Genomic DNA, 24881 nt, shown 5'->3' on the forward strand with positions numbered 1-24881 from the left:
ACTGTGACAAATAAACCTTTTTATTTCTCACCAGTATTTCTCTGTGCATTAGGAAGGACAGTTACACTATCCTTCAGACTCTAAGGTGATGAATCTAAGCAAGCTTTATTTGCTCCTTATGTACTGTATTAAAACATGAAAAACTAATCTTTGCATGTAAGGAAAACAGTTTCAATGAAGATCTGACCCACAGACTGGAGAGCAAAGTCTTCCTATAAAAGATGTTCTTTTATTAAAAAGACTATTGTCACCTAAACACTTCATGATGTATTTTCTTTCCAAAGAACTTTGTCAATCTCACTGAGCACGCTGAACTCATTATATAGGGATGATTCTTTGTCCAGACAGCTTTACTATAGGTTACTTTTCTGCAGGAGATTAAAAATGATGCATTGGTAGATATCAATCTAAAAATACTCCTTTAAGTAACATATAACTACATTTTTGCAAACCTGGAAGAACATATAGAACATCAAAGGAAATATAACAAATAATTCAGGATGAATAATATATAACCATGAGAACTTTTCCATTGTATTTATTTAAATCAAAGGAAGTATGTTGAGATGTGAAAGTTAAGCACTTCAGTTTATTCACATATTTTACATTCAAAGGACCAACCAAAATATGTTTTTTTTTTTTTCAGAAAAAAAAAAATCCTCTTGTGGTTTCCAAAATTTTGACAGAGACATGGAATATACTTAATGAAATATGTCATTGCAGTACGTACAGTGAAAACCTTGTGTATACAGGTAAAATCCAAACAAACTGACCATTAGTAAAATATGGTTCCATTTAATATAAATAAAATTCAGAATAATCCTTTATTTTAACAGACAAAACAACAGTGGGATTTATTAACAACTACATATTTACAGTGTTTGACTGGTAAATATACTGGGCTCCATTTGAGATCCTAGACACTTCCTGAGAAGGCCACATGGGCTAAGAATTGCTCAGCACTTCACATAAGTTATGTGCTAAAATGATGAAATTAAAGCATACTTTTAAAAATGAACACAATGGCAAAATCAGAACTGCTGATGTAACACGTTCATGTCCTGATGCAGCAAAACTTGCATCACAACAAGTTCTCTCTTTGATATCAGCAGATTTGTGTATGCTCCTAAAGTTAAACACAGGATAAGCGTTCCAAACTCAGGAGCCTTGGAGGAAGACAACTGCTTGAAACAAAGATGCTACAAATAGAGAAAACTGCTGTACAAATTTTGCACAATATGGACATACAAATTTAAATCTGTATTCTTCTCCATGGGTGATTTCTACCTCTTTACTTTTCATTTGATCCTACAAGGTCTGGATTCTAACTATCTCTATCATGTCAAACTTGTGAAAACATCTCTTTCCCACAGCCTCCCAAATCATAGTGCCAGTTTAGCAGATCTCAGTCTTTTTGGCAATTAAATTAAATTAAAACAAGAACCAGATATTTTTCAAAGTATTCACAAAATAATCTTTCACTTACAGAATGGCTGTTCCACCATTCTTCTATCAGATCTGATCCCAGTTCTTTAGATCTAAACAGTTCTTTAACAGTTACAAAAATAATAATAAAAAAGATTAATATACAAATATATATTTCAGAGTGATAAGAGAATAATATTTATTTATTTATTTATTTATTTTAATTCTACTTTAAATTAAAGGAAAAGTTTTCAAAAGTCTGGACTGCAGCAGATCTTTATCTATTGACTCTTGAATGGAACTCATTCCCTGCAGATGGCCATACAGAACTTAATGTAAGAAACTAATTACTATGAAAAGACAGTGAGCAAGTTTCTACTAGCAAGTGATTCAAAAAATCTGCAAATCTGCTGTGCCAGTTGCTTTCTGGTATCTCTTGTTCAAGAACCTCAGATATTTTTTAATATCAGAAAGAAAATATAAGTCATGAAAAGTCCTGAGCTCCTTTAGAAACTTGCTTCTTTCCCTGGTCTTCATTAATACATGTTCTGCAATAATCCAGTTTGTTTTGTATACTCTTTGTATACAGCACAAAATAAATGCTTTGCATGAATGCACAGGTATGTACAAAACCAGTCAGTAATTTAGTTAAGTGTTCACTGGGTCATTTCATACTTTAACAATACCGTTTTTTCCTGTAATATCCACAATGACGTCATCTAGGTAGCTCCCTTTTAACACCATGATGCTCATGCAGGTTTTTCTTCTGTTTACCTTAAGCAGCCAAAACAGCAAGGGACATTTTTGAATAACCTATAATACTCTTCCTGAATCTGAAATGAAAATAAAGAATTGGAACATGAAACAGATATATTAATAGGTCTATATGTGTTTTAACTAATTGTGCACTGATTCCTTTGCTAGATGTTTCAAGGTGGAGCTGTTTTATTTTTATTTTTATTTTTTTTAACTTTAGGGCAGGACACTGAAAAAGGATAATCTCAAAATTGCGTGGGTAATATGAATCCTGCTACTAGCTGCAAAGACTGGAATTGAGCTTTGCTGAACCCATTATATTACTTCATCTGGTTAATGATGAGTTCTACATTTTTAAAAAGCATTTTTCCATGTTTCATATTTAAAAAAAAAGGGAGAAAATTTGTGTGAAGGCAAGAATTGGACAGTGGTTCTGCCTCTACCAAAGGCAACAGCAGTATATTTCCCTCTTCCTTTCCCACCCTCATTAAGGGCACAAGGAATTCCTGCCTTGCTCTAATAAAGTGTTTGCACCACAACTTGGCTTCAAGGCTGAATATGTGCCTGCATGGTTGTATGTGACTTCCCCCAAGGAAGGGGACACTTACCTTTCTAGACAACACACAAAGAAATATGAAGATGAACATCCCCTGAAACGCATTGAAGATTGTAAACAGATACGCAGTCACCACAGATCCCTGTACGACATGAAGGACGCCAAAGATCCAGGTAGCCCCAAGAAGGAACAGGAGAGCAAGAGCACCTCGGGCACAGGACCTGGGGAAACATTGCAGACAACATGCAGGCACATGCTGTTTCCCCCACTTCCCTCCTTGAAAAGGGGAATAATGCCTAGACAATTGGTTTCAGCTGCCACGGCCTAAGTGCAAATGCATGGGCTGCTCTTTAGGGTGTGCTGTAGAACTGTGCCATGAATAAGCTCACACAATCACTGCAGAAGAGTAAAAGAGTAAAACTGGAGGCCCTTAACACACTGGCTTCTTTAATCTTCCAATATGTTTTCTCTGGTGTACTGCAGCACCATATGATTTTATTTAAATCTACTGTTAGTGTAATTCCCCAAGGAAAAACATATGTCTGTTATGAAGCATTACCCCACTTTTCCTCCCCCCTCTCATCGTCCTCAAAAAATAACCCAGAAAAATGTACAGAATGCTCTTAGGTCAGTACAATTGCGTGACATCAAAGGGTTCCCAGGCTGCCTCTCAGGTTCACTGCAGAAGACAGTGCAAGTTGTAAAACTAGACTTTCTTTCCATCTTTCTCTTTTTAAAAATATATTTTTTGTTTTTAGAACACAAATACTCTCAAATGTTTCCTGGGTCAGTGTATTGATACTTTAAAATTATAGGAGCTGATTGGCTATGTTTTTTTTGTTTGTTTGTTTGTTTTTTCCAACATGCTGTAGAGCCCAGCTCACAGACTTGAGCAAATTGCAGCATGTTGTCTTGGAAATGAAACCACTGATTACTTTCTTATTCTTTCTCAGCCCAGTCATCGCAGGACTTCCTTTGAACAACAGACATTTTTACCCCCGTTCCTCTGAAAATGAATAATTTTCAACTTCATTAAAACCAGCTCACAACATGAAGCTACGAAGGGTGAGGAATAAGAGAAAGTAATCAATCAAACAATTGCTAAATCCTAACTATAAATCTAGTGCAATGCATTGAGACTGCAGAAGTGTTCCTAAGCAACACAAACAGTAAGTTGTTTTCAATGTTCCCTGTAGTACACTTCAGCTTTTCCTGCACAAATGGTTTTCAAGGTCCCTATAAATCAGTTTTAAAGAGAGTGAGTTGATGGAAAAATCATAGCAGCATGCAAAGTAAAAATCCTGGAGAGAAACACCCACACACACCCCAACACCGTAGAAGCATAATGTCCTATTGTAGATTTTTTTTTTTTTTTTTTTTTTTTTTACAAAAAATACGAACGCCCTGATTCTGTTATCACTGGATTTTTACATGCCTTCTTACTTCAAGGCAAATATTTTGGTCCCAATTCAAGCATAAATTTTGAAATCTGTTTTGACTTTTACAGAGGCTGTAGGAAGTATTTAAGAAAAAAAAAAAAAAAAGGAAATTATTACTTTAACCTTTCCATCAGCCTTTACCCTTCAGTTGACACGGGCCACTCATTGTGTTCCTCAAACATCTCCCACAAGCCCAGTGTTACAGCATGAAGCACTGCTCAGAAGGAATAAAGATTGCAAAATCTACCTTTAAATCTATGAGGGAATAACAGAAAGAAAAAAAAGGTGTTTTGTTTTTTTTTTTTTTTTTTCCCACAAGTCTTCCAGAAAATTAAATTGTAATTTTTGAATCCTTACTTTTGTCTCCATCTATATTTAAACTTACAGAAGGTAGAATTTGTATTAAATGGTAAACTTACCTTATATTTTCATAACAACTAACTTCTGGTTTTAACATTGCAGTGTGTCGAAATACTTTATAAATAATCACTCCGAAAGCCAGCAAATTAACCTGGGGGGAGGAAAGAAAAGAACTTTTTTTAGTTCAAACCAGGGTGCTTTTGAATTTCATTAACTGTTACACATTTAAATGAAACAAGTCAGATATAGTTTCTGTATACATGAAACCTAGAGAATCCAGTGCCAGAAGGGAAAAAAATCCTTTTCTGATCCACGTCTATTAAAAAAATATGAGCCCTTTAATAAAGATTGATCAAACAGGGCTGTAACTCTACCTTATCTCAACAGTATCACTACCAGCAGTCTGCAAATGTTTATTGATTTTATTGGTAAAGTTCTTTGATTTCCTGCTGAGATTTTTTTTTTTGTAAGTAGAGATGTTTAAGCAAAGAGAAAAAATGAGAAGAAATAATGAGAAAAAATGAGAAAAAAATAAAAGAGCCCCCCCGCCCCATTTTCCATTGTACTGTTTAGATTTGACAAAATGCATCTCTTTTGTTTCTGAATCACATTAATAACATCATAAGTTTGGAGATTTTTTGGGTCTGAAAATTTTTAAGTGACACAAAAAACTTTGAGGTTACACCAAAAAAAAAAAAAAGAAACTAATTTTGGTTGAAATATTCTTTGCTCAGTATTCTCTCCTCCATTTTATGTTTGTTTCCTTCATGAATAATATTGACGTGTGTATGTGTGCTTGTTTTCTGCCTCCTTTATAATGGCATTGTTTTATTTGAGTTTGAAACACAAAAAAGCAACTAAGAAAGCAGTTTCGTAAATGATGCTCAATTATGGTTCTGAACCTTTGCTTGGATAGGATTCATTGGTCATTCACTTAAATTTCTACTGCATTCCTTTAACAATGTGAATGGGTTTGCTCTCTTGCTTAAAAAAACAAAAACAAAAACAAACTTATTTTGGTTCACAGCATTTAACATTAAAACCTATTTACAATGTTAATAATTGAACCAAATTTTATCTGGATGTCATCCAGGTACTATTTGTAGATCCTTGGTTGTAATTCCTTGGTTGGTTCCTGTGGGTTTACATCCATAGAATGAATAGAATTAATACCTTCCCCAACTTGTTTCTTCAGAAAGACTGTGTGGTTTTCCTCCCTCCTTCTTTTTTATTATTAAAAAAATAAATAAATAAAAAAAAAAAAGCACCACCAAAATGAAAACAAAAGCCTGCTATAGGAGCACAGCATCTCTTTAAAAAGAATCACTTTCTTTTGTTAACACTTGTTATGTATGTCCTTAGAACGCTTTTGTTGTGTTGAGGGGGAGTATCTGATATTCAATTCAGGCTCTGCTTTAATTAGCTGCATGCTCATACTTTAATATGGCATAATGTATTTACAATTTGATAAGACAGGAGATAGAGCTGATTAGCAGTTTAGGGAATTAATCCTTCACTGAATACCTTGTACTTGCACTGATCGTGAGAGCTATTCTGAAGCTCCTTGTATTTAAAATTGTAATCTATAATATCTCCTAAACCAGCAAGTTTTCAAAGTTAATTATAAGTCAGTCAGCAGTTGTGGGTAATTACATACAGACTTACTTTTTATCTTATATTTGTTGGTGAACAATATATTAAATAACATGGTGCGCACATTATAATCTGTGTAACCCAACTAATGTACATATTAAAATAATCTGGAAAAGGTAGGGTGAAATGTGATCAAAGCACCATGGGCACAGAGAATACACCCTGCTACTTCTTCAGAAGCTGTCAGCAAGACCGCAGCATGAACCACATAGCCAACCTTCCTCCCTGCCGGCCCGTCACCGAGATCACTAATGTCAATGAGAGCCTTCCTATTGCTGTTAATAGGCTCTTTATGAAGCTCTGTGGGCCAAAGTCCATTATCCTTTGGCCACAGAAAACAGCTGCAGAACCGGAGAGATTTTTCTGAGTGAGGACTGGGCTGGCAAGGGGCAGATGTAGGGCCTTGCAGTAGAGGACTCCATTTCTCTTTATCCCAGTGGGGCTCCTTTACACAAATACTATTTACACTGTCTGTTGCACAGGATAATAGGATTTTGCCCTCTGCATTGAAGTAATACCCATTAACTATGATCTTTTCATTCATCAATTCATTCCGATGGGAATAATCTGTACATTTCAGGGGAACGAAAGAGGTTAACACCGGTTCTCGGAGTCAGCTGCCAGAACGCAGTCATGGTGCAATAAGTCTCAGGTAGCCTCACAGGAGGTAGTGTTACAGGGTAATGAAGGTGAGCTTAACTTCTGAAATACCCACTCATTTCCAAGATTTATTAAAGCCTTAAGTAGGTTTTTGCCCCATTTAGAAGCACTCCATTAATAAAAAATATCTATAGCAAAGTGCATAGACTGTTTTATACAATGATCAGTGTCTCAAAACGGTAGCTTTTAGACAACTTTTTTTTTTTTTTTTTTTTTCCCCTTTTATTTTCAACCTAAATTAGAGCCCTCTGGCACTGCGTTTTGTCCTTTGGAGGACCTCGGTTAGGTAACAATAAAGTTGTTGTAACAGTCCTGAAGTGCAAAAAATCCAGCAACACTTAGGGGAAAGAATAACATGAAATCATGGGTAAAGCTATCAGAAAAAAAAAAAAAAAAGTTAATGTTAATAATGTGTTAGGTCTAGTCTTTGGAGAAGACTAGAAGCCAAGAAGTCAAGAAGTTCAACATGCTCTGCTTCAGCCTGAGACCCTGCATGCTCTTTACTATGAGCAAACCAGTAACCTCAAAAATTGGATGGTTGGACTGAATAGTGCTAAAAGGGAAATGGCCTTCATATAACTGATATCCTCAAAGACCCATTCAACAGCTGGGCCAGGAAGTTGAAACACCCCAAATGTCTGACCCAAGATATGACCGCTTAAGACATATTGCATTTATATTGAAAAGTGACCTTCAAGTGAAAATAAATGGAAGTAGATGGCTACAAAGGGCATCCGAAATACAAATAGGCCCAAGAAATCCTGGATCTCCAAATTTTCTGTCTGGAATAAATTGAGGATGAGAGACACTGATGCATCTAAAAAAGCCTCCAGCTGCTACTTTTAGCCAAATATCATGCTTTTTGCTTACTTCGGTTGCAATTGTGCATGTTCACTTTTTGCAGTTAAAGCACAATCTTCAGGTGCTGTTGCCTAAGACTTTGATGACATTATAATTAAGGCTGCCTTGAGGTGACAGGCACGGTGAATGGGAATAAAATGGCAGGCCCAGAAGCAGCAGGCTGGAATGTCGCAACGTGTGCAGGCAGCTGTGACACCGAACTAGGGCAAGCATCGCACGGGCCTGGCAAGGGCCAGCCTGGGGACTGCTGCTGCCACAGGCTGACTTTGGGGAGAAGTTACCTGCATAATGAGCAGAGCCACTCTGCAGCTTTGGGCAAACCCAAAGTGTGAAGTGTTGCAGCATGGCCACAGTTGTATCAAGTGAATAACGATGTTACAGCATGACAGGGCAAATTCTCGTGCCTTTGTTTTCAGAGTTATTACATGGCTGAGCAGTCAGAGAGACTGCTGCATGTCCTGAGAGGGACTCCTGGGCAAGTGTAATAGACTAAAAGGGGATTGCAGTGATTCCAAGCCCAGAACTGAATTCTTTTTTTTTTTTTTTTTTTTTTTTTTTTTTTTTAACAAACCACCTCAAACTGCTAATGAGTAAACACTGCATCCAGTCCTTATTATTTCACAAATCTCAGACTTTGTCATTGCAAGCCCAGTCCTGTGGGGTGCTGAGCATCCTCAGCCCTCCCCTTGCTCCTCTTCTCCCTGAGATATCGATGGAAATCAGATTTCACTCAGTGCTCAGGTGCACTACAAGACTAATTTCAATAATTAATCTATTCCTTTTTTTCTAAGTGGTTAATCAAAGACAAGGGTTGATATAGGAGCAACCTCCATTCTAAACATCTTGAGGGAATCATTTCTCCTTAAAGATATTTGTAAAGTGTTTTTAGCTTTCTTAAATTCTAGAAATGTTGTGGTACATTTATGAGCAAATGGTAGGAAACTTAAAATATGTTTATGTGAAATAGACATTGAATGGGGCAATTCTTAGGATCCCATGGAATCAGGATTTTGTACATATGGGCAACAACATTTATGTATCTATTTCACCCAGAATAATTTCCAGAGCCCCACACATCTGGACAAGCTAGGGTTTCTTGTATGCCTGTGACCATGTTTAAATGGAGGATGGTAAGTACTCAGTACACCTCTTTTCAGATAATCTTTGTGAGGGATCGTGAAAATTTAAGACTTTGGAGGGACTTCTGGCCCCATTTCACAGATGATGAAACTGTTTAATGGCAAAACTCTCATTGCCTCCCATGTTGTCAAGCCTTTTCCTCTACAGTTCACAGAGAGTGGTAGTCCCAAGGGATCTGTAGGCAACAGCAAGCACTGTCATGGGTTTCACTAGCATTTGCATTTACCATGGATGCACACTGGTGTAGATCAAAACAGTTAAATTTTCGTGCAGTAGTGTTTTGGGGTTCTGCATGGTTCTGTTTGCATATTCAGTACTGTGGTGGTGGTGGGTACCACAAAGCAGGCATGTAAGGAAGAGTGCACAGCTGTCTGAAGTGGTACAGGTCCTAAGATCTGATCTGACTCACAGCCACAAGTCAGACAGCATCAGTCTGGATAATTTCCTTTTGTAAAGAAATTCACAGGACAGAAAAAGCAATTGCAAATTCAAAGAAATTTCCCAGTGCTTTCCTAATAACCTTGTCAACAGCAAGGAGGTTTTGCCAAAGGAATTAGTCTGGGCAGCTCTGTTCAATCAATCAGTCACATATATTTTAGGATAGGATGAAAAAATCTGTGTGATGTTAGCTACCTCTACCCAGAGATAGGATAGCTCTGTACATTTCTTTGCTGATGCCTTCCTGCCTCTGTCTGGATATTACCACAGCTAATTGGACAGAGAACTTCTGCCTAAGCTTCTGTAATGAAGGAAAACTGCTCAACAGTGGGCACAGGTAGAGAAAGATGCTGCTGCTTTGGCTTCTACAGTTCTGGGACCACCACACTAGAATTTCACCCATCTACAATTTGCAGAAGGAAATACTAGAGTTTTATAGATACCAAAACATAATATTTATTAGGGTCTCTTTCCAAAGATGAGGATCCAGAAAAGCACTGAGAAACAATCTTGTCTATTGTCTGAGCAAATTACAAACTTCCCCGTTGATTACAAACTGTATTTTGCAAACTAAGTCATAATATAAAAATGAGCACATAGGTCCTAAAATGTTAAATGTTCCAAGCTGTTGGAGTTCTGCTAATAGCACATTGCTTAGCAACTGCTATATTTAAAATAGATCCTTAATTCCACTGTTAAATGTACATATTTTACATACTGGAAGAGTAGCATAATGTTATATCCTCAAATAAATATGATGTTAGTGTTTCACACTGCATGAAACACTTTCTGTGTAGGTACGGAATGATAGCTATTTTTAGTTGAGCACTGAATGGTATGAGATACACAAAATTTAATAAAGCATGCAAAACATCTGCCTGCAAATAAAAATATTTGCACTCATGTTGAAGAGTTGTAGTTTCTTTCATAATTAATTACAATTAAATTGTAAGATACTGAGTGAAGTGATATATCATCATTTTGCCCCATCAAGGTAGCTGACAGCTGTCAAGTTTTGCAACAGAGAATTTTTTTTTCCCTTCCTTCCTTCCTTCTTCTCTCTCTCTCTCTCTCTCTTTTTTTTTTTTTTTTTTTTCAGCAAGACTAAAGAACTAAAGAGCACTTGAGTGCTCAGAGGGAAATGGTCCATCTTTAATGGAGGTAGCTCACTTAGCACCTGGACATCTTGCAAACTGAAATAGATCAGGATGAGGTATTCAAGAAAATTTTGTCCAACAGTTTTTTGTTGAAAAATGTCAGTTCATCAGCAGTAAGATATTTATTGGTTTAGATTACATTTTCACCAGAATAGGCTTTCTGACCAGCATAGCTTTTCTGATTTAAACCAGAAAGGACAGCCACTTCTGAACAACGAAAAATTCCTGTGGATAGGACATTTATCCAGGATGTAGGAGACATGGGCACAATTTTCTGTTGTACTTAATATTCAGACTACAATATGATCCTTCATTCCTATAGCCTCTGTACCAGCTATTCACCACTATCACTCCATTAGCCCTGTTGGATCCATTCCATGCCATATAAATAATTAAATATTTGCTGGAGCAGGGAGACCTGGATCTCCCTCAGCCTGCAGTTTCCCAGCCAGGACTATCTAAAGACAATTCTTGTTTTAACAATGGAGTAATTGTTTAATACGAGACCAAGGAATTTCATGTAATTTCATGTACAATATTCTTGTGTAAAAGATACACTCCAGCCTTTCAAAAGTTATTAAAACACTTTAAACAGCAGCCTTTTAAGGCTCTCCAGTGTTACAAAGAAAGGACAGTATAAGAAAGAGGCAGCTAATTCTAAAGATTCAGATATACTAGTTCTGATTCAGTCTGAGCACTTTACATTCAAACTTCAAAAAATGAAGCCCCCAAATCATTCCCTTTTCCTTTCTTAGTCCCTGTCTCAATAATTGATGAAACCATCTATATGCTGATGTCAGATCTCACAAAAAAAGAATGAGAAAATTTCTCCTGCTGCTCTCTTAGGCATATACTTGAATTTTTTACATATATCATATTGAATTTGTCTCTTTCAAAAAATGTCTGAAGTTCAGAGCAGCTGTATCTGTATCAGTCTTTACAATGACCCTCATTATGAGTGTTTGAATTAATGAGCTTGTGATGCTCTGAATTCTGCCACAGAGAGCAATACATTTCTGTCTCTCTGTCTGTCTGGCTAATGGCTGGATAAAATGACAACATTCAGTGGGTCATCGTTATTTCAGTCAGGGGAGAACAGAATTAAGCTATTAACAATACAACAGCTTAAGCTTCAAAATGAAAATGTATGCCATATTAATTGCATAAAATTGGACACAAGCTGGCAGTCAAACAGTCTGGGTTTGTCTCCTCACTGATTTATCTCATTATCATGTCCCCAGTGAATATACCTTCTCGAATGCTTTAGGTATACAACAGCAGCCTTATTTGGGAGTAGAAAATGTAACAAAAACATTAACAAAACCCCTCCAGGCTGTATTTTGGGGAAATATTTTCAGCAATGCAGGATTAGATTTTTATGATTCTAAGATTTTAATACTTTCACTTGTTTAAAAGTGAAAACACAGCTAAATTCGTTTATTTCAGACCCTGTCTCAGAAAATACATAGTTTTCACATAGACTTACTCTTTATATATGAATACATGAATATTTCAAAGTTGTTCTTTTACATACCTCAAGCTGTAGATTTAGACTCAATTTAATAACTAAGTAGTTTTCTTTATATTTTTAGAACACTTATAGAAAGCTCTAAATAAATAAATAAGTAGATGGGAGTTTATATTTTTCATCAGAGTAAACAGCTTCTCCCAGTCTTCTGGATTCTGTACTTTTTCTTATTGGATTGCAAAGCTAAACACATACCGACCTAAATATTTTAATTTAACCTCAGTTCTGCAGCCAAGAGCAGGAGAGATGAGCCAACAGAGAACTGTGTCTGACCTTGGCCATAAATGTTAGCCCAAGTAGATACAGTGGTAGGACAGGGATCTGTCTTGCTCTCAGTATAATTATAATTAGATATGCTTTTCTCCTTTTCCAAGAAACACTGAGAAGGTGTACTTACTTGGGAGTTGGTAATTAAATAAATCAGGCTGTTTGATGCACTCATTCCAGGTGCATCAAAGATTCAGACTACATCTTAGACCTCTCCCATGTACAAATGTAAACCTGTCTTACACTCTATCTGAAGCCTTATGCAGGAGCACTGCAAAAGTGTTTTTTAGAGTTGAAAAGGACTGAAATAGTTGTATTTTATCTTTTAGCACAAGCAGCTCCAGTGAATGGAAGAGCTACCAGAATGTATACAGCAAGAGGAGTGTGACTGAGATATTGGGTCTGACAACAGGCTACTTTTGCCATTTTTGAGCTATGAATAGTGGGCAGAAAGCTGTCCATGCCTTCCACAGCCAACCAGATCCTGAGAAGGAGTTGGCCCTTTGCCTTTTAGAAGTATTTATGATTCTGTTGTGGATATGGTCACAAAATTGCCTGCTGTGGCTTATGGTTGTACTCAAAGTCACAAAAAGCTCTTTCAATGACCACTTCTCTTCCAAAATGAATATTCACATGAAATTACTACTGTGAATATGAATTTACTTTTCTAAATGCCTGCAAATGATGAACCAAAGGGGCAGTAGAAGAGTGAAAGAAAATGTGATTTGAGTGAGAAAATATGCAGTGTGGATATAGTCAGTATGTAATTATTAAGTAAGTACAGAAAACATCAGTCTGTTAATTATCTATAGCAAATTTTGAGTCCTCTCAATGAAAAAGGTAAGGGTAAGTGTATGATTTATGGTAATTGTATTTATATCAAGGCAACAAAGAATCACTGAAAGCATATTAAGGAACATAATAATAATAATAATAATAATAATAACAACAACAACAACAACATATGACAGTTCAGAAAATTGTGGCATTCTTGCAAAAATCCACTGAGGCTGAAGATACATGGATACATTAAAATAGTGGGATGAGTTTGTTCCTACGTAATGACATAAGAGAAAGCAATTTTCATTTTGTGGACTAATGGTCACAGACTTTTTTCAGGAATTTCCAGGGACCTTAGATCAGGGACTTTAATGATGGTTTTGAAGGTCAAAGGGAAAGAAGGAAAAACCTCTTTCCTCTGAAGGTCCTGGCCTTGCTGACAAACTGCATCCATTGGTATGGCAGTGTGGAGACTGTGGTTTAGAGACTAAAGCTGATCCTGTCAACAGAACAGGACCAGTACTTTCAGACTCAGTGACTGTTTAGCAGGTATTGCTGTTTGCTGAACAACATTGCTGTTTGAAATAATTTGTTTCAAGCAAAGTTGCAGACTCAGTCTCTAATGCCACTGTGTAATTAATTATTTCCACTTTATCCACAATGACATAAGAAATGCCATGGAGACACCTTTAACTGAAGCCACAGAGGGGCTAATGAAAAAGGACTATTATTTTTTCATAAAGAATAATAAAGCCATTGCTAGTCCCAGTAGGAAATTTATTTTCACTAAAAAGGCAGACTGAGGAACAAGAGTAGATATAAAAAGTGTTTAAAATAGCTATTTTCTAAAACTCATACACTAAACAGTACAGAATATATTTTCCTCATCTAGCTCAGAAACATAATGAGGCATTTGTTACAAGTAACCCTTAGGAAAAACAAAACAAAACAAACAAATATTAATATTAGTATTAATAATAATAAAACAGAAAACAAAACAACAACAACAACAAAAAAAACAGGCTATACAGAATTTCCCAAATAATAAATATTCAGTAAAAAGTATGAGATGGTGGTATGATTTATTATAACAGAGGCCAGAGGTCAAACAACTTTTTTCCATAGTAGTCCTTAGAATATCAAGACATATCAAGAGTAATGAACGTGACCTGCTTCACTGAGAACAGGAATAATAATAATGTGAAGAAGCCTAAGGAGACAGTGTACCTGATTGCATTCATGTGGGATTATTGGCTTTGGGGGGCTGTTTTTTTTTTTTTTTTAAATTAATTAATTAATTTAAAAGGGAGCAATGGACTGTCAGATCATGCTAAATATTGAAGTGTGAGAAAACAAAACAAACTCTTTGAATATTTACTTCTCTACAAGAAAGATGTTCATTTTGAATGGCCTAGATTAGAGTATTAAGTACATGAAAATTGTGATTATATGGGAAAACAGCAGAGTAATAGATTTGCCAGGAAATTTTTCTGCATTGATTGCAGCAGTATTGCTAATCCTGAATCAACCTAAATGTACAGAACTGAATAAGTATTAGAGCTGTCCAATAAGATTTGATGAATGCACTATTCCATTAATTTTACCTTTTTTTTTTTTTGTTGGTGTTGAATAAATTATTTTACAAATAATGGTAAAATTAATCAAATAAATTATCTGATGAATGTATTTTTTAAGTAATTGACTAGCTCTAATGAATATGCAGGCAGTTCCTTAATGAAAAGCATTACTCTACTGTTAACCTGCTTTCATCACTCATATGTCACTTCTTTTTTATATTTTGCAACTGCAATCTGTATATTTTATTCATTTACCCATTCATTTATAGGTGGGAAGTTCAAAACAGTCTGGTTAATCAATCACTGCAATTCTTAGAATATTTTTGCTTGAAAGTTGATTATTCATTACATTTATTGCATATAGGAATGCTTAATAAAAAGAACCTGGCTTTTCTGAGGACACCTCTCTCAACAAATACTCTTGGCTTGTATGTTCCAAGTCAAGTTTACAAGAATGCTCTGCGAATTGCAGAGTCCATTTATAAGCCAATTTTGTAGTTTCAAACACTACAATTACCAATTGTTTCAAGAAACTGGAGCTTGAAGTTGAGCCAGACACCTTCAAGGCCCCTGAAAACACATATTAGAGGAGTAAGACAAAGAAGAGCATACTAGAGCAACTCAAGAGCATCCTGCACAGTGCTAGGATGTTTGGATAAAAGCTACATACAGGATTATTTGGATGGTGTGCAATTTTGGATGTTCCAACCTCAAAGAACAAGTCTGTATTTTGTCATTACAGAGGTGGTCTCAACAAAAAATACTGATAGATTTATACTGTTAAATGGCAAATTACACCTGTTAATGTTACATGTCAAACTTCTGAGTCATGGTTCCTCACAGGGGTATGACAATTTATTGTGGCAGTGATAGTGGGTGGAACAGTCAAGCCTGCACATCTCTGTCAATACTGCAAAAGTGAATATCAAGTTATCATGTGTCCCTTTGAAATTTTTGCACAAAGCTCAACAAAACAGTTTTTGAGATAATGTTGTCAGAAAGAGGGATATTAAAAGGGTCCTCTATCATTACAGATAGAGTAGCAGTGATTCTCTTCCAAATTTTCCTGTTAATGGCTCATTGTAGTGGGTTTACATGGCAAGGTTTTGGTAGCAGAGGGCCATAGGGGTGGTTTCTGTGAGAAGGATCTAGAAGCTGCCCCATGTTTGGTAAGGGCCCCACTGCTGACCAGAGCTGAGCCAATAAGCGATGTTGTTTTGTGCCTCTGTGAGAGCATATTTAAGACAGAAAAATATGCTGCACCACACAGCAGCTAGGAGAGTGAGAAGAGTGAGGAACAGCCTTGCAGGCACCAAGGTCAGTGAAGAAGGAGGGGGAGAGGCGCTCCAGGCGCCAGAGCAGAAGTCCCCTGTGGCCTGTGGTGAGGACCATGGTGAAGCAGGCTGTCCCCCTGCAGCCCATGGAGTACCACGGTGGAGCAGGTTTCCATGATGCAGCCCATGGAGACCACGGTGGAGCAGGTGGCCCTGCACTGATGGAGGCTGCTGCCTGTGGAAGACCCCTGCTGGGACAGATTCCGGGCCGGATCTGTAGCCTGTGGAGAGGAGACCACGCAGGAGCAGGTGACCTGGCAGGAGCTGCTGCCTGTGGGGGAGCCAGGTTGGAGCAGTTTTCTCCTGAGGGATGGACCCCGTGGTACGGACCCATATCTGGAGCAGTTCTGGAAGAGCTGCTGCCTGTGGGAAGCCCACGCCGGATCAGTTCATCAAGGACTGCATCCCGTGGGAGGGACCCCACAGCACAGGGGACGAGAGCAACCAAGAAGGAGCGGCAGAGAAGAAGCGCTGTAGACTGACCATAACCCTCATTCCCCTGTGCCGCTCAGGGGGAGGAAGTGGAAGAGGGTGAATGGGGGGAAGGTGCTTTTGGTTTCTTCCTTTTTTTCTCACTTCTCTAGCTTGTTAGTAATAAGCAATTAATCTTACTATCTCCCTATGCAGAGTCTGTTTTCTGCCCGTTACAATAATTACTGCATGATCTTCTTGTCTCAACCTTTGAGCCTTTTTCATCGTATTTTCTCCCCGTTCCTCTTTGAGGAGGGGGAGTGAGAGAGCGGCTGTGGTGGAGCTTGGCTGCCCACTTGAGCAGAACCACAACACTCATAGACTTTGGGTAAGTACAGCTTAATAGTCTTTGTCCAGCCTTTCCAAACAGCATAATTTCTGCCACTGGTTGGACATCTACCATATAGCTGTTCCTCACAGTAGTTATGAATGGAGGTACATATCCAAGGTGTTTGAAAGACAAAGTTCCTACAAATGTCAGTGATGTGGACGAAAGCCCTTACATGTGTCTGCTTGCACTCAATGCAGTGTATGCAGTCATGAGAGGTGGGAAAAGCCTTGCAGAAGGCCTGTACAATGGGAAGGAGTCTCTTTTTGGCTTACATTACATGCTCATCAAAACTGCAGCTGCATTACCCTGCAAAAAAAATGGTTATTTCCATTCTAGACATTTCCTATTGCAGGGAGATTATTATTTTAAGAGTGTACTGCAAAAGAAAAGAAAATGTTCTAGGGATTTTTTTTTCTCTTTCCTACCTTTTATCTCTGGAGCTTATATTTATATTTGCCTCAATCAGGCATAGGTTTTGGTGTGTGTTTGTCCCTTAAAGCTTGTGATAAATTCACTTTTCTATTAAAATTTTAAATACTTGTTATAAATAATTTCACCACACTTGTATGCTTTGATCTAATCTATTGCATAGTTTTAGCTAAAATGGATGTGGTTCTAAAGATTACAAGTATTAGGAGAAATAAATAAGTTGTGGAAATTATCTTCAGCTTGCAGCTTGCTTTACAAAGGTTTAAAATGCCCTTTCTTTGCTAAAGAGTTTCTGACCCACTCTTTTTCATGTACAGTCACCAACCTAATAATAATTTTTAGATGGGATCAATAAGGCCATTGCTTTACACTTAAGAATTCTAATAGGACCATAATATTAATAAGCAAACACCTTCAAAAGTAGTCTTACTGCTTAGCAATCAGAGGAGAACTTAGTTTGTACTCCTGATAAACACTTGAGCTCCTTATGCTTTGCTATTATTACTGCAGATTTAAAGCCCAAGCATGTATTTGAAACAACGTGCCTGGAGACAGAGAATCCACTGGTTCAGAACCAGTTCTGTTCTTCATCATTTACATGCTGTTTCAACAGCATATTCCAGTACAATCCAAACCACAAATCTCCTGGGGCCCCAATCACAGAAACTGAAAGCACCATTTGAGTATGTGGGCTTTTGTGCTGACAATGATTTTAATGTTTTTTGTGCAAGAATCAGCTTTGCCGTGAGTGGCTCTCCAGTTTTTCTATCCAAACTCTCCAGGCTGTCTTGGAAAACCTGTAGAATCAATGCCATTAGCAGATGAATCTCAGAAATAAAGGTGAACTTGAAGCTGCTGGAGTTCATGGTTTTCTACTTGAGGTCCTCTATCTGGTTATCACAGAATAAAAATAACATTCCTTTCCAAAGGAATTAGTCTTAATTAGTCTTTTTTTTCTATTTTTTTTCTATTTTTTTTTCCCTTCTTTCTCTTTAATTAGCTATGGACAAGTTGGGAATCTTAGAAAGATAGGCGTCTGTAATTAAAAGGCCTTCCTGACTGACACTACCTTGGAAAGAGTTTAGTCTTTGTCACAGCACACATGCAGTGCACTCAACAGGAAGGCTGGACAATGGAAACAGAAATAGTGTCACCAGCGCGCATTCCACAGAGCAGACATTTAACACCAACTTCATCTTCTAAAGTTAATATCTATTTTCATAAGGTTTTCTGTATTTTCCACAGAGAATAACTTGGATAGGACTGAGGTAGCTCTGTGCCCTCTTTGAAAACTTCCCTCTTGCAGATCAAGCTTCCAGTTGCTATTGCCCCTTAAAAACAAGTACTCAAATCTCCCTCAGAAAAAAACAACCACACAGCAGGCTAAGCAGCTCACTGAAAATGTGGTGTGTTTCCTCCCCAGTGTAGTAATGCACATGTATATGGTTATGAAGAGAAGTAATACTATGAAAACAAGTATTCACAAAATGCTTCCATAACAAAGCCAAACATAGAAAAACAACTGAAGGGCTGTTCCCAGTCCAGCTACAGCCCCTTTATGTGGCTTAACTTAGGCAAGGAAACCAGAAAAAGAAAAAGACACCAGCTGTCTGCTATTCTCTTCCATAGGAAGAGTTCATCTGTACATAGGACCCGTACCTACTTCTGTTACTTCATAACAGAAGTTAAGTTGTCTGTAGCCTCAGAGAAAGGCTATGGACCTCAAAGCCCAGCTTGCAGGATGTGCCTCTGCAGCCAGCTAGACTTATCTCAGAGCCAACACAGACCTGCTCTGCCTCTGTACTGTGTACCTAGGGTCCCATAGCACACACAGCTCATCTGGAGCTGAAAACAAGGTTGCAGATGCATACATTTTGGCCATTTTTAATGATTTGATAGCATAGCTTTCTTGCACTAGCAGTGCAGTTATGTGTCAGTGATCATAAATCTTCACCTGAAGCCAGATGAGGTATAGGAAGGAAAGCAACAAGAAAACATCTCAACCCTGCAAGCTGACTTCATGGAAGAAAGAGATAAGGTCCAAAGATGTAAAAGGAAATTGCCAACTTAAACTTAAGAACTGTAAGAATTTTCAGAAAATGCTGGTCTTTCCCCATATTAACCTGTCAGTGCCATCTGACCCCAGAAGCACAAAGCGGAGGGAGGTTGCAGCACCTTGCCTCTCTGTAATTCTGCTGTGCTCACCAGCAGGGTGAAGTGGGGAGTCATCACCTTCTGGTTGCATCTGGCAGGTTGCTCCCAGCCTACCCCCAGCCTACAGTAGGAGCTTGGGATGAAATTGGACCAGAGTTATACCTGATACTTTATTTATCTTTGAAACATCTAGTGCACTGAAATAAAACTGTTTTACTATCATCTTGTGTGTTTTGGGCCCTGTCACTTCTTCCTTATACAAATCCTCACATTTATCACCATCAGCTTAAAAAGGAAGGGTTATTATTGACTTGACCATAGATTTTATAAGGCTTCACCATTGTACCTTCTCCTTCTGTTAGCTCCAGCTATTGCCCAATCACTGTCAACCTAGTCATACAAAATAATGCCCCATTACAGTTCGAATGGTTTGTTAAACTTTATAGCACTTAGAAATGCTCTTGAGGCACCAAAAATGTCTTGATTCAGAATGGAACATATAATACCTGCCAAATTTGCAGGTTTGAAACCACTTCCAATAAGAATTAAAAAGGCCTTCTTCACAGCTGAAATAGGGCTATCAATACTTGACTTGTCTGCCCATGTGAAATAGTGGGTTCTTTTCTCTGACGTCGCAATTTAGTTTAAAATAGCTTTGATGATGACAGGGTACATGCGAGTGATAAAACCATAAAGATGACAGTCTAATCTTACAAAGATGACCGATCACTGATAAGAGATTAAGTCATACAACATTTGAAAAACCAGATTATCTGTCTGCTAGTACAGTGTCTGTGTACACCTCCTGCCGAGCCACGCTGAGATGCCAATGACATACAAAGATACTACTTAAAAACTAGAAATGCTTTTCTCAAACCACTAGACTGAAAAAAAGAGAAAGCAAGTGAGGAAAAAAAGCTCTGATCTTATATTAAACTTTTTTTTTTTTTTTTGTCAAACATTCATTTTTTCAGGCTAGTGAAGTATTTAAGATGTACAGCATATAAACAATTTAGAGACACTATAAAAGGGTCTAAATTAGCCAATTCTGCCCTATAATTAGCACTCACAGCTATGCTGGCAATGGGTGGGTGATTATTAAACACCTTTTATTATTGGTTTTATGTACTACAATAAAAAATGAAAATTATACTTACAAGAATTATTAGACATGCTGGTCCTATAAAACTCCATATAAAGTTATTCTTTGTGCTGAGCCAACATCTGAAAAATAAACAGCACAAAGCATCTTGAAATGTGCAAGGCTGTTGTGACTATTGCCTTCTCACGTATGCTGATTTGAAACCAAAAACAGCAACTTACACTTCCGTGGTGCCATAGTACTTGTATCCCAGTGCAGCAGAGATCCCAACAACCACAGCTGGACTGACATAGCCAAAAACATAAAAATTCTTGTGCAAGAAACCCTTGTTGTAGATGACTCCCACAACTATAAGGTAGAGGTGAATGCCTTCAATGCACATCCATGCAAAAGCAGCTAGAAGGAAATAATGGAGTAATCCAGCAGTAATTGAACAGAAGAGCTAGAAATTCAACCAGAGAAAGCAAGAGTCATAATTCTGTTAGTATGTCTCTCTTAATATTACAGCATAAGCACAGCAACCTAGCAATGCTCAAGTGGTGGCCCAACAACACAGATGTAAAGCTGATTGACAAGAATCTTGACCTGCACCCTCAAGAACACTTGTTCGTTAGTGTTTTTACTGTAGTAAATACTAAAATAAGAGGATAACATTCAACTTTTAAAATGGAAGAATGCCTCCCCAGAAAAACTGTGTAAATAAACTGACAAGGTGTGTTGGGTCTGTCTGAGCTGGAGTCACCTTTTCCCTGCAGCAGCCCACACGGTGCTGTGCTCTGCACTCGTAGCTGGAACAGCACTGATATCACTCCAGTGTTGTCTATTGCTGCACAGTGCTGGCACAGCATCAGGACTCCTTCCAAGCCCCCAAGAGCCAGCAGGCTGGGGGTGGGCAAGTGATGGGGAGGGGACATTGCCGGGGCAGCTGACCTAAACCAACCAAAGGGATATTCCATAACACCTGATGTCACACTCAACAATAAAAAGGGGGGCTCTCGTGGGGGAGGGGACTGTTCCTCCTGAACAACCACTACATGGTTTGAGGCCCTGCTTCCCAGGATGTGGCCCAACATCGCTCGTTGATGGGAAGTAGAGAATAATTTTTTTTTCCCTCTCTCTGTGCTTCCGCGCGGACTTATTGTTTCTTTTGTTTCTTTTCTTCTCCCCATTCCCTTTCCCTTTAATTAAACCTTTCTCATCTCAAACCTCGAGTTCTCTGTGTTGTATTTTCTCCCCCTTCCTCTTTGAGGAGAGGGGGAGTGAGAGAGCAGTTGTGGTGGAGCTCAGCTGCCCACCTGAGTAAAACCACCACACAAGGTTGATTCCACAGTTACACCTTAGTAGTCTACATGCTTTGCTGATCTAGACAAAGCTTATTTTGATGATTTTGATAGTAACACAAATAGGCTTCACAAGTTTTTTATTTTTATTTTTATTCATTTTTATTATTTTTTGATAACTTATGTATAATGAAATTTCCTAAAACTAATCTGAGATGGAAGAATTAAAAATTCTACTTGTATGTAAAGTGACAACGATTCAACCTTACATTTAAAAAGCAAAAGTTCCTCATCCAACAGTGCAATGTTTCAAAGTCTACCTTGAGACTGCAGCTCTGGCCTGGCTTTTAGGGAAAACTATCATCCAGACAGCCACTATCATTGGTTTATACAGCACTTAAACAGATGGGAAAATGCCAAACACATTGAGTCCACAGTCTCGGTTAAAGTGACAAAGTTTAAATGAAACCCATGGAGCAAAGTCAATTTACATCAGCTCAGATGACAGCTCTACTCCAGATAACAGCATGCTCAGGTGACTGTTTTATATTTCCTGTTACTAGACTTAAGAAGCCAGTGTCACTAGAATATTCATATTGATACTAGAAGGAACTGGAAATAGGTGCAAGATGGTATCTCATACAGTATATTTACTTTCCAGCATTAAGTCAAGCCACAATGAGTGAAAAATACCCACCTTATTATTGTTCATATTAATTCCAATCAGAAAAATAAGTTCCGCCAGGAAGAGGCTGCAGCAGAGGTTTTTGTGAATTGTTGTTCTAGTGCTTTGAATTTCACTGAAGAACCAGAATGTAAAAATGCACATGGAGAGGCAAATCAATGAAATAATTATTCCTAGCTGAGTGATTCTTGTAAGAATGTTATAATTTGTAACACCCTGGGGGAAAATTATAATATAATATTTAAAAGAATAGCTTTGTACATTCTCAAGAAAGACCATATTCTATAATACAGATTTTTTTCTTCTTTTTGCACAAAATATTAATCAAAAATGTTTGTAGAGCTTCATTGTAAATGCACATTTTGGATAATCTAATTTTTTTATTTTTTTTTGTGAGGTAGATATTACTGTAGGGCAAATTAGTAATGAACTATAGACGTTACTGTTCTTGCATTTTCTGATATTTTCTACTAAAACCTTATTAACATCAGTATCTCCTAATATGATTTTAAAATCAGATCACTTTAGTGAATGACAAACATGCTGGCAGTAGGACATATATTAATATGACATGAACATTTTCTAATATAAAAAGACTTATCACAGCAGTGACTTAGATAAACAAAATTGAATAATCGTCTTACTGAATTTACAACATGATCAAAACAAGACTCCGAAATAACAATCACTTCAAACAAATGCTTGTTTGAAGATATGTAACATGAATGTTCTATAAACAAACACAGGCTATTTTAATATTGGATGTATTTTCTGTATAGAAACACAGTTACATTTGCTGCTTGGTATTTGCACAAATCTCTGAAATACATGACTGTTCATCAGCATAAGGATAGCATTCAGCCATCCCAAAATACATCTAAGTATTTTTTTTTCCTAAATAAAGGACCAGAGATTATCCTCCTCCCATCCTTCCTTTTCCAAATAACTATATAAGTACCTGAAAAGGTCTTAAATTTGAACTGAAGACTTAGGATGCTATTTAGAAAGCAGGAAACAGCCTCTATCAGCATGAAATTCACAGCATGAGAGAACTGTCTCAATACAGTGCATTCATGCTAATATTCTGCTTGCAGTCAGTTCTGATAACTTTTAAAGCTGCCTCCTGAGGCAGGACCTAAGCTCCTGCAGATCCCCACATACACCTTGGAAATCTATGGGGCCTCTTAAAGTACGATGGTCAGAAACTGAGTACTCATTCTCACAAATTGTTAGTCATGAGTGCCCATGTTTAATGGTCATAAAATTCATTCCTTTTACTGTTGATTATGCTCTTCTGATAATGCTATTGCAAACTCTCCGGAGAGCATTTAAAGGAGTTTATAGATGCCAAGGTTAGACAAATGGGTGGCAAAGTTTTGTGCGAGAGAAATTGTGGACCATATGGTTACTGACCACCAATGAATGCCAGTTAAATCCCAAGATAGTCTTAAAGTGGGATTTAAAATTAAAAGCAATGCACCAAAAATAAGCACAACAATGTGTATTTGGAACAAGATCCATTTCTGCATCACTGCTCTATAATCCTGCAGAGAAGACGTACGGAAATTCAAACACATGTGGGAGGAATTTTGTTTGCCCTGTGCACAATAAATTGTGTGTTTGTTGAACAAAAAACAAAGAAACAAACAAACAAAAACAATCTAAAGGGGAAAGAGTACATAAATTGCACTGCAATAAAAAATAATGAATGAAGATGGAAGAAAGTTTCGGGTAAAACACTAAATTAAAATAGCACTTACAACAGAGCCACCTGAGGACATCAAAACAGCAAAATGAGTCAGATGATTACATTTGCATGAGATATGAGTGGAGTTGGAATGTGTCAGCTCACAGCCTTCTGTAGCCCAGTTGCCATTCATTGTGTCTGCTGAGTAGTTCCAAAACGCACATTTAATATCTTTATCTGCAGTCTGGAACAGAAACAAGATGTTTTACTGATGGCAAAAGGCAGGATATTTCCCATCAAGAGACCTTTCTTACATTACCCAGCACAATTCATTAAAAATTGCATGTTGCTATTGGAAGGTTGTGAAACAAAAAGCACATTCAGGAAGGCCTATTCCAAGCAATTAAAATATGGCTCAGAAAGGAAACATTTTATTCACACAGCTAACATCCCACCAAACATGCAGGCTAATCAGATTACTGAACCGTTCTGGCACTTACCAAGGTGCTGGAATTTTTACCTACTGAAAACTATATACATGTATACTCCTGCACCTGCTGAACATGGACTAAACTGCAAGGTTACAGCCACAATGCTTGTCCTGTTTGTAGCCCCTTCCAAATGAGCAGTTCAAAAATTGAGACTTATTCTGTGCATTTTACAAAGGAATCTGGGAGAAAGCCAGGGTCACATCACACCTGGTGTATCAGGTGTGATGACAGGGATGAATAAGATCATTAATATTATTTATTACTGATAGTGCATACTAACACTAATAAAAGATCAGGTCCCCACTGTAACAGATGCCATA

General features: G+C 37.5%; 1 protein-coding gene across 3 annotated transcripts in view; it reads right to left on the bottom strand.

Moving 5' to 3' along the window:
- Positions 1–569: 569 nt before the first annotated feature.
- ADGRL4 (adhesion G protein-coupled receptor L4) overlaps positions 570–24881 on the bottom strand; it is a 76567-nt gene continuing 52255 nt past the window's right edge. For all 3 annotated transcript variants that reach the window (XM_084291361.1, XM_084291360.1, XM_084291362.1), the window contains 7 exons: positions 24144–24314; positions 22396–22599; positions 20640–20860; positions 20474–20540; positions 4596–4687; positions 2790–2958; positions 570–2258 (listed from right to left, as the gene is read on the bottom strand). In XM_084291361.1, the coding sequence (XP_084147487.1) occupies positions 2196–2258; positions 2790–2958; positions 4596–4687; positions 20474–20540; positions 20640–20860; positions 22396–22599; positions 24144–24314 (987 nt within the window). In that variant the 3' untranslated portion in view covers positions 570–2195. The remainder of the gene's footprint in view (positions 2259–2789; positions 2959–4595; positions 4688–20473; positions 20541–20639; positions 20861–22395; positions 22600–24143; positions 24315–24881) is intronic.

This window comes from Netta rufina, assembly GCF_964035555.1.
Source record: "Netta rufina genome assembly, chromosome: 8".
In the NCBI taxonomy this organism is placed as follows: Eukaryota; Metazoa; Chordata; class Aves; order Anseriformes; family Anatidae; genus Netta; species Netta rufina.